The sequence below is a fragment of the Paramisgurnus dabryanus genome, chromosome 7 (genome assembly GCF_030506205.2).
Source record: "Paramisgurnus dabryanus chromosome 7, PD_genome_1.1, whole genome shotgun sequence".
Taxonomy (NCBI): domain Eukaryota; kingdom Metazoa; phylum Chordata; class Actinopteri; order Cypriniformes; family Cobitidae; genus Paramisgurnus; species Paramisgurnus dabryanus.
Genome location: NC_133343.1, coordinates 13,856,474 through 13,867,259, shown reverse-complemented (window position 1 = coordinate 13,867,259; position 10,786 = coordinate 13,856,474). Strand labels below are relative to the sequence as shown.

Below are 10,786 nucleotides of genomic sequence, written 5' to 3'. Positions count from 1 at the left end.
AACGGATACAATAGGGGTCTTCGCCCCTTCGGGGCTTGACCCCTAAAAAAGAAAAAGAAAACTAACAGATACAAAAGGGGTCTTCGCCCATTCTGGGCTTGACCCCTAATAAGAAAACTAACAAATACAATAGGGGTCTTCGCCCCTTCGGGGCTTGACCCCTAATTAAAAGAAAACTAACGGATACAATAGGGGTCTTCGCCCCTTCGGGGCTTGACCCCTAAAAAGAAAACTAACAGATACAATAGGGGTCTTCGCCCATTCTGGGCTTGACCCCTAAATATAGCTGCAAGCAGCAATGCCGGGGTCAAGCCGAACAATGGATAAAAGCAAATAAAGGTTGATGACACTGATGATGAGTTTTGGGAAAGCAGTTTTTAAAAGTGTAAAGTGTAATGAGTTTAATATTTTTGCAAAGGTATAAGCAAAAACCACATATCTGTACATGGGTGTTTGGAGAACATTTTATAAAGGCCCAGTTTTTCATCAACTAAATCTGTGTGAATCATAAAACATGATGATCTTCACTCTTAGAAATGAAGCATGCGTGTAGTTAAATTTAAGTACTGGTTTATGTTAAAATTACTAAAAGTATTATTTTTATACAGTAAAAATAAGCAAGTTTCTTTGCATTAAATTAAAAGTATAACATTTTAAGTCTAAAAAATTTAACAGATTAAAACCAATGTAACCAGATCACTTTAAACCTACTAGCGGATGAAGATTGTCCCAAATCGCTTTCCGTAGTAATCGCACATGCAGAGAAGACGAGACGACCCGTGGACGGCATTTTCCAACTGTTCGCGTACAACTTTGAATCTGTTATCATCCATAAACTATTTGGTAAGTATAACTTTTTTTAGTAATATATTTTATGATTGCACGTTTGTGACAACAGAATGTTGCCGTCAGTGATGGAAATAAAGGAGTTATAAATAAACGCGCTCAATAGAACAGGTTGTTTAACCATCCAAATGATTTCTAGACAGTTTTATTACGTTAAAAAAGTTACCAAGATCTCATTTAAAAAAACTATCGCAACGCCATGGCTGACACACTGGGCTGAACCGTGTTGTAATGTGAGTACCATGTTAAATACGTCGTGTTAATGAAAAAACTATAAATAACTTCACTGCCACACGTGAATGAAGCGTGACGTCACGTCACGTCGGTTTCACACCGCAAGCGTGAGCGGAGCGTGTTTTTCGGCGCCCGTGTTAACAAGTTAAAGCATGTACAACGCACGCGTGAGCAGCGCGTGCTCGCGTGGCAGGAGCGTCGCTGAATGAACAGTGCTGCGTGCCGATGGTTTCGGCGTCGACTCTATTTGTGCTGCGCTGGTCACGCTCAATTAAAGTAATGCATTGCTTATGCTATAAATGGTCGTGGATTGACGCGAAAAAGTGTAAGTTCACCAAAAAAATAATTGTGACGCCTATTAGTCATGCCTTTGAGCAATTTGAAAGAAAGGAATGCAATTTAAAAACACAGACTGCCCTGTCATTCACTGTCTGCCCAGCACTAAATGAGTCCTCATTTATAATCTTCAGAGAAATGGGTACATCTATAAATCTATGCTTAAACCAGGAGTGGGGAACCCTGGGTCCTGGAGGGCCACTGTCCAACAGAGTTTAATTCCAACCCTAACCGAACACACCTGAATTTAATTTCCAAGTAATCCTGAAGACTTGAATTAGATTGTTCAGGTGTGTTTAATTAGGGTTGGAACTAAACTCTGCAGGACAGTGGCCCTCCAGGACCAGGGTTCCCCACCCCTGGCTTAAACTGTTGAAGGGAAACACAATCGACTGCTTCATGCTGTAAATCATGAAGTTTTTTTATTTTATCTTAAAACTTCAGAGAAACAGATTTAATGTGCCATGGGCTTTTTATGTCTATAATTGTGTATTGTTTCTATATCTGTCATTACACAGACCAGAACAGCACGAAAACAATGTGGATTAATCAAATCACAGTTAAATTAATTACACTGACTATCAAAAAGCATCTTGAAGAGGTTTTGCTCATTAATGCATGTAAAATAAAGTAATGTGAACTTGAGATTTTTATACTGTCTGCACAGTATGCGCTGCAAACGCAGCCGGTGTGAAAGCACAATGGACACGCGCTGCTCACGCTACACATACGTGCTGCTCACGCTTGCAGTGTGAAACCGGCGATTGAATGGAATAAATAGCAGAATAAAAAATAGTGAGATGTTCATTGAGATATGTGCTTTCCTTTGTGCATGTTGCAAAGTCATAAAAAAGAACCGATCTTGGCACGTGCACAAACACTCACATCGCTCACTCGTACGCACACACTGTCACTCACGAACACTCACAAGGCTATCGCACACAGACACACACACGTTGCTATCGCACAGACACACACACTCACATTGCTCTCGCACACAAAACACACACTCTGTCACTCTCACTCACTCACTCATACGTGCACACACACAAACACTGTCGCTCACACTCACTCGTGCGTGCACTCTCTCTATCTCTTACACACACACACACACACTCTGTCGCTCGCTCACTTTCACTCACTCGTGCGTGCACACCCACACACACACACACACACTGTCGCTCACACTCACTCGTGCATGCACTTACACACACACACTCAGACACACACACAAACACTGTCGCTTACACTCACTCGTGCGTGCTCTCTCTCTCTCTCTCTCTCTCTCTCTCTCTCTCTCTCTCTCTCTCTCTCTCTCTCTCTCTCTCTCTCTCTCTCTCTCTCTCTCTCTCTCTCTCTCTCTCTCTCTCTCTCTCTCTCTCTCACACACACACACACACACACACACACACACACACACACACACACACACACACACACACACACACACACACTTTTCCTCACACACTCTCTTCGCAGACTCACTGTCACTCACTTGCACACACACACACACACACTTGCTCGCTCACCGCACACACGTTTGCTCCCTCATTCACACACACATTCGCTGTTGCTCACTCACTCGCACACACACTTGCTCTCTTGAACACGCACTGTCACTCATTCACTCTTGACGAAACCCGTTGTGGAGGACAGAAAAAAAAGAAACCTGCTAGTCTTTTCTGAAGCATCACCAATGCGATGTAGGTTGTCGCCCACTATGACACACTAGGGTATACGAAATTAAACGATCGAATCTTGCGTCCTGACACCCGTCTCTACAAGACCGTACATCTAATGGATTGTGCAAAATCGTGTAATTTGAACCGGGCATTAAGGCGCCCATACACTTTGAACCCATCATGAGATGAGCCAGTGGCTCAAAATATACTTGTTATAGATTTGGAAGGGACTCTGTATCATTAACACTTTCATGTTTTTTTTTTTTAGGCTCTGAATGTGGAGGTGTAAACAGTGTTCTGAAAGTAAATCTACAAGGTACCAATTACTAAAACACTATAAATTGAACCATGGCCATTATGGCCAGGGACACTCCAGATATCCATGCACATACTATGAATGCCCATGCTCATTCAAAACTTGGAATGCACTTAAAACTCATTTGAGTCGAAGTCATGTTAATGTTTTACCTTTAAGGACTACAACAGAACAAGAAATATTGACATGCCTTTTGTGTCCAGGAAGTGAAATAGCATCTAGTAGAGAGTACTTTGCTCATGTTAACAACCATCTGAGGAGTTATGAAACAGTAACTTGTATGTTTGAAAATTGTTCTTTTCAAACCAATATATATGCTACTTTCAAATCCCATAAGAATAGGAAGCATGCACATTGTACTATAAAAGACTTTAAAGTTTAACTATTGAAAGGACGTGATACAAATGGTGAGCGTCAACTATCTGAAGAGGATTCAACTGCTGAAATTGCTTCTGATTTAGATTGTGACAATTTGATTGAAGCGGAGGCAGAAAACGAGAACTTGCAAGATACAATAATTAAAAAATTGGCATCAGTCCTTCTGAAATTAGAGACTTTGTCGCATGTACCAAGCTCTGTAATTGATCAGTTACTGGAAGAGTTGCATTTCATTTTTACTTCTGCTGCAGTCCCTGTATCACACAGTACAGCTTTTGACATTTTCAATAAGCATAACCTTCAAGTTAATCAGTCAGTAATTAATGAACTCATCTTAGCCATTTCTGCCAATAATCCTTTGGCAATAGCTATAGCTAAGGGTGGTCCATTAGCCTCAGCCTTCAAACGTAAACAGTATTATAAGGAAAACTTTAAGGTTGTGGAACCTGTGGAGTATGTACTAGAGGCAAGGTCCAACAAAACCTTTCAGTACGTTCCCTTACTAAATTCTCTACAGCAGCTACTTGAACGTAAAGATATAGTTGATAAGCTTCTTGATAATCATGCAGTTTCTTCTGCAAATGTAGACCAGTATGCTTCTTTTCAGGATGGTGAATACCACAAAAACAACCCTTTCTTTTCAAATGAAGATTTAAGGATTTCCTTATGTTTGTACATTGATGACTTTGAAGTTTGCAATCCGTTGGGTACTTCACGCAAAAAACACAAACTGTGTGCAGTCTACTGGATTTTAGGTAACTTGCCTCCTGGTAGCAGCTCAGTCCTGTCCTCAATCTACTTAGCATTGCTATGCAAAAGTGATCATGTTAAAACTTATGGCTACAAAAAAATATTTGAGCCTCTTTTGCATGATATAGTGACTTTGGAGCAGCAAGGGCTGTTTGTTACACAACTTGGGTCATTTATCAAGGGCACAGTACAATGCGTTGTTGCGGATAATCTGGGGGCTCATGGGCTAGCTGGATTTGTAGAGAGTTTTTCAGGAAAATATTTCTGTCGCTTTTGTACAGCTCAGCATTCTGAAATTCAGGAAACAGAAGTGAAATCAGGGGTATTTGAGCGTAGAACCAAGGACGTTCATCAGCTTCACGTAAAGACAGCTCAAGAAAAAGGTGAAAGCTGCTTTGGTGTAAAAACTTCTTGTGTTTTAACTGACAGTCTGTCTCACTTTAATGTGACAAGTGGTTACCCCCCAGATATTGTCCATGATTTGTTTGAGGGCATAGTTCCTGTAGAACTAGCACGGTGCATTAATGTGCTTTTATCTAAGAAGTTATTCACTCTTGAACACCTTAATAATCTTATTCATTCTTTTCCATACAAAGAGGGGGATAAAACAAACCGGCCTCATTTGCTACCTAAAACCTTTCAAAAGAAACGCACAGTGGGTGGCAATGCCCACGAAAACTGGTGTCTTCTTCGATTACTTCCTTTTATCATTGGTAAACTTGTTCCCAGTGATGAACCTGCTTGGCAGGTGATTTTGGATTTAAAGGACATTGCTGAATTGGTTGTTGCCCCTGTTCATTGTCTTGAATCGATTGCATATTTGGAGTGCAAAATCTCAGAGCATCGAGAACGTTATCAGGAACTCTTTCCTGATCAGAAGTTGTTGCCAAAACATCATTTTCTGGAACACTATCCAGAAATGATTAAATGTTTTGGTCCCCTTGTGTCATTATGGACTATGCGGTTCGAGGCCAAACACAGCTTTTTCAAGCAAGTTGTTAGGCATACAAATAACTTCAGGAACATAACTTTGTCTTTAGCTACAAAGCATCAGTTTATGGTTTCCTATAATATGCTATGTCCTGACAATGAAAAGCCTTCCTTGGATGTTGCACGAGTTTCAAAAGTCCCCATTGATGTCCTTAATGAGGATGTTTTGAACACAATTACCCAGACATACCCTGACATCACTGATGTTAACCTTGCCCAAAGTGTCACTGTTAATGGCATAAACTACAAAAAGGGTATGATAGTTGTGCATGGATCATGTGGGGGTCTACCAGAATTCTCTGAAATAATTCAGCTGTGCATTATAAAAGATGATTTGATTTTCATTGTCAAAAAACTCATCTCATGGTACAGAGAGCACTATCGAGCTTATGAGTTACATCCAACAAGAGAGCTTGCAGCTGTTGGTTTGAAGGAGCTTGCTGACCAGTATCCTTTGGCCGACTACAAAGTTGGATCCCTACGAATGGTGACTTTAAAGAGATTTGTACACATGACAGGTACTTTTTTAAAATGCATTTCTAATTTATTGGTTAATCAAAATGGTGTCGTGTAGCAAAAGTGTGCTCAAATTCATAATACAAAAACTAATTGCATTTTGATAGAAAACATATAGGCCTTTTCAGACTCAATATGAATTATCCTTAAAGAAAATTTACTTTTGTTTTGCAGAATAAATACAAGATGTCTGCAACTCTGAGAGTCATATTGGGAGTAGACGACGCACCAAAATTAATCCTGCCCAATGGAATACCCGATTCCATAGAAGACCTTAAAGGAGAGATTCAAAGACAATTCGGCCTATCTGGAAATTTCAGGCTGCAGTATAGAGACGTTGATTTCGACAATGAGTTTGTGAACTTAACGGCAACTTCAGAAATCAAAGACAAGAGCACAGTTAAAGTTATTAACTTGTCAGATGAGACAGTCACACTCACATTCACTACTATTCCGCAAGGGGAAGATGATGTTTTGCTGTCCTCATCATCAGACACAGACATACTTTCCTCCGCTGAATCTACATCTTCGGGTGCTTCCCTTAGATCACAGCCATGGCCCACAAACTTTGAAATACCTCAGTTCAGTTATGAGGTACAGATTCAGTTAGAAAAGGCAAATCAAGCCTTCTGCAGCAGTGGAACTCTTCTAAAAACAAGTAACAAACTTAGGTCTGATATACTAGATGGTTTGGCATCAGAAATCATCAAATACAAAGTTTATCCTTCTAGTACAGAGCTTGATGATGTGGCTCAGGCTCTGATAACAAAGTATCCCTTTTTAAAGGAGAAAGGATCTGTCACTGGCTTTTATGGATGGAAAATTAGTCTAAAGTACAAAATGGCAAACTACCGCACCAGACTAAGGAGCATTGGCTGCCCCGAGTTGAGCATCAATGCTGTAAAAGAAAAGCGAGGTGCCTTGATTCATGGACCTAACCAGGTAAAGAAGCCACGGAAAGCAGAAGTCAACTATTGTCCTGATTACCCTGCAGGCGAAACTAAAGAGAGCCTTGAGGAAGAAAGGAAAGCACTTACATTGGAGGTGAAAAAGAAGAACAACCAACAGCTAATCAAAAGTAAAATGGAAAGAACCTTTGCCTATAGAAGACAGGAAGTCGTTAAAGATATGCCCTTCATAGCGGAGTTCAAAAACAGATGGCCAGCCCTGTTTTCTGAGAGCCAGGTAAAGTATTATTCATCATCTGTATTTAAAGGAGAACTCCGGTCAAATTTAACATTGAGCTTGTTTTTTGTTTTGTTTTTTGGAAATTTGGATTGCTGTCAATACACAGAACAAAAAAAACAAAATAATCGATGTTGTCTACACTGTGTTATACCGTTTTTAAAATTTGCACCCTGTTGACTTAATTGGGGCACCTTTTAAAACCTGCTTTTATGCCTGCTTTTAACCTGCAGTAGATGTGGAAAATATGAAAGTTAATTCAAGCAGCGTACATGCCTGTATTTTCTTCCTGTTTTCGGTCAAAATCCAAAGTAGTCGATTGTCGAGTTCATGCACGCCCGTCTGAGTCTACACTGTTGCTTAGTCACGCGCACAAACTCAACAATCGAGTTGCCCCAATTTAAAAGTTGCCCCATTTAAGTCAACAGGGTTTTTCCGTTGTTCTGTGTACTGACAGCACTCCAAATTTACAAAAAAACGAGCTCAATGTTAAATTTGACTGGAGTTCTCCTTTAATTTAAATATATGGAATTAAGGTCTAAATACTGTATTTGGGATTAAAACTAAAATGAGCACATATTTAATTGACAAAGGTTTGGAGGCAATGTGGTAAGAATCTACACATGTGGTTGTTCTACCTTTTATTACAATGCACATTACACACACATCCATATAAAATGGTTACAGATACATTGAACCACCACATCGAGGCAAATTGGATATAATTGTACCATGGACTAGATATAGCCCACAGATTTTGACATTCCTGCTCTACACCATATGTGATCATTTTAAATATATTTGTTTTAACTTAAAAGACTCGTAGTGAATCTGTATTTTAATATGTTTCAGGTAAATGCAGAATTCACCCTCATCACCACAGTCCCTCTGTTCTCAACCTTTATGTCCCGACTGGATCATTACTCCAGCCATCTAATAAGGGTATTCAAAAAGAAGGGGGGAACAGCAAGACATGATATCGACATAATCATTGCAGAAATGGACAAGGTATGTGTTTTGGGTTTATTTAGGGCTCTGACCCATGGGGGTTTAACATTTACTTTTACATAATTATGCTTTTTTTGTATTACGGTCTTGAAAAATAAATTATTTGCAAATATCATAATCCACAAATACTACACTTTGTACAAATATAATTTGCTATCCACAAATAGAAAATTCTATGATTTGTACAAATATAGGTATTTCTGTAAATGTTTGTAATTTATAAAAAGGATACTTTATATTTTGTGCACGTTTACCATGAAATGTCAGTTGTACATCTGCAATTCTGCTTGTGAAGTGTTGACTCTGCTTTTCTGAATTGCCTGATGCACTTGTTCATTCGTCCATTCGATTTTTTTTTTGTCAAACTGAACGATACTGCCTTCTTAAAGGTTGTTAATGGTATAAACTTGAGAAAACACAAATCAATTAAAAAATTGCACAAATCAATTAATAAAAAAGCATGGTAGAATAAGGTCATAATAGATTTGTCAATGTGATAATGGCAGTTTTTTCAAATAAAATGTTCAAAATCAGTTGTTGGTTTACCACAGAATCCCAGTGTTGAAGTACGACGGACATGCATCCTAAAGGCGTTGTGCGTCTATTTGAATGAAAAGCCAGACAGCCTTATTAAGGAGTACTGCGTAAGTTACATTCTTTGTCAATCAGAAAATGTATACAGAATATAGGTATTTTTTATATTTTAATTTCACAAATCTGTGAATTGAGATGTGTGTTGTGTAGGCTAAGAACATGCATGTTATCTATTGGTTTTCAATTCCAGTCCTGGGGGACCACAGCTCTGCACAGTTTGTATGTCTCCCTTATTTAACATACCTGATTCAGATCACCAGCTCGTTAGGAAGGAGCTCTATGAACTGAACTGGGTGTGTCAGATAAAGGAGACATATAAAATGTGCAGAGCTGTGGGTCCCCGGTACCGGAATTGAGAACCACTTGCCCATGGTGGCAATATATCTAATTTTCAAAGAAATTTGAATATGATGGTTAATTGGATTAATTATCCAAAAACATAATGGCCAACAATTTCTACATTATAACATTTTTGTTAAAGTTAAGCCAAGTTAAGTTAAGCCAAATAAACAATCTGCCTTATTCAAACAGACAACCAAAATAATAAGCATATATACTTTTTGGGAATGAGTATTGTGTTCTCTAATTGTAGACTTAACATATTTTGGGTTTGTTACTAATGATGCATAATTAATAATGTGTCTCTTTCAGGCTATTGAGGATATGACAGAAATGGAGAGAGTGGCTTTGGGTGTCTACATTGTTCGACCTGATGGAGCAGATGCTACAGATCCACCTGAGGATGTTGGCGTCGTCATTGAAGGCTGCACAGTGCTGCAAGATCTGAGAGAGATTGCAAATGGATGTGCAGTCCTGTTTGGCTTGATGTACTGTTTAAACTTGAGTTATCCCAAGGAGTTGCGATACACTTTTGAATTTTTTCAGAAAGTGTTGATGGAATTGGATGGGAACAAGCTCTCCACTAAAGTGCAGGTCCTCAAAAACAAACTGCATGAGTAAAACCACTTGCACCAGATAAGACTGGAAAATACTTTAATTGACCATGTTCTTATTTTTGGACTGCTGCCAGACAAAATAAAGCTGCGACCAATGACTGTTTGTAATAATTGCCATTACACGTGGTAAGATCACCTAAAGCAGACAAAATTGTAGTTGCTCATCGACAGTTCTTTTGGATTTTGGACTGCTGCTAGACAAAACATCTAGCAAGACAGAATGTTTGTTGTGGAAATTGAAATTTGTTTGGTGATTTCTAATTGGATCAAAATATATTAAATTGTACATTGTGCACTGGTGTAGAAATCTGGATTGTTTTTTTTTTTTTTGGTTACATAAACATTATACATAAATTGAACGTTGTCGGATGGTAAAAGCTTCACATACAAGTTTTATATTTTTGAATTTTTATTTATATTTGTTTTTTGAATTCATCAATTTGATGGGAATTTAAACGTGCTTAAGATATTACGTTTATTAAAGTCAGGTGAAGTTACTGAGTTCACTTTACTGAGTTTACTAAGTTATAAAAAATGTATTTGTTTAAAGAGGTAGAGGTTCGGCTCTCCAAATTTCCACTTAAATGGAATGGTTAAATATTACGCTACTGCATATACATGATTATTTAGCCTCATTGTGTTTCTGACGGTAAAAAAAGAGGGTAAATTACTGTATATCTCATTGTCCCAATGTCAGTGATGTATTTTGTGATGGAAAAAAAAGTTGAGACATAAAATCTGGCACATAGTGGACATGGAGTGCGCATGCGGCAATCATTTTTCCATTTAGTTTGTTAGTCTGAGTGTTATAGTTAAAACAGTTTATTAAGCTAAAAAACAAAAGGATTTGCCTCTATTTTTATTTCGGCAGGCAACACCTATAAAATGTTTATGTTGTCAATGTTCAGATTCACTTTTTATCTGACTATAAAGCTATGGGATTAAACATCAGCTGGTGAAAGCAATTCACATAATTTTTTTTGTTTTAATTTTTT

The 10,786-nt window shown here is 38.4% G+C and overlaps 1 protein-coding gene across 1 annotated transcript; it reads left to right on the top strand.

Moving 5' to 3' along the window:
- The first annotated feature begins 584 nt into the window (after positions 1 to 584).
- LOC135734412 (sterile alpha motif domain-containing protein 3-like) lies at positions 585 to 10,242 on the top strand. Its single transcript, XM_065253290.2, has 7 exons — positions 585 to 843; positions 3,367 to 3,414; positions 5,905 to 6,050; positions 6,223 to 7,233; positions 8,086 to 8,241; positions 8,793 to 8,885; positions 9,487 to 10,242. Exons 4-7 carry the CDS (start codon positions 6,235 to 6,237, stop codon positions 9,793 to 9,795), a joined length of 1,557 nt encoding a protein of 518 aa, XP_065109362.1. The 5' UTR covers positions 585 to 843; positions 3,367 to 3,414; positions 5,905 to 6,050; positions 6,223 to 6,234; the 3' UTR covers positions 9,796 to 10,242.
- Positions 10,243 to 10,786: the final 544 nt, after the last annotated feature.

Excerpts from the sequence above, each read along its gene's own strand:
- LOC135734412 (XM_065253290.2), top strand. The coding sequence starts at position 6,235 with ATGTCTGCAACTCTGAGAGTCATATTGGGAGTAGACGACGCACCAAAA. Across the intron at positions 8,242-8,792 it reads TCATTGCAGAAATGGACAAG|AATCCCAGTGTTGAAGTACG; the intron begins GTATGTGTTTTG and ends GGTTTACCACAG. Across the intron at positions 8,886-9,486 it reads GCCTTATTAAGGAGTACTGC|GCTATTGAGGATATGACAGA; the intron begins GTAAGTTACATT and ends TGTCTCTTTCAG.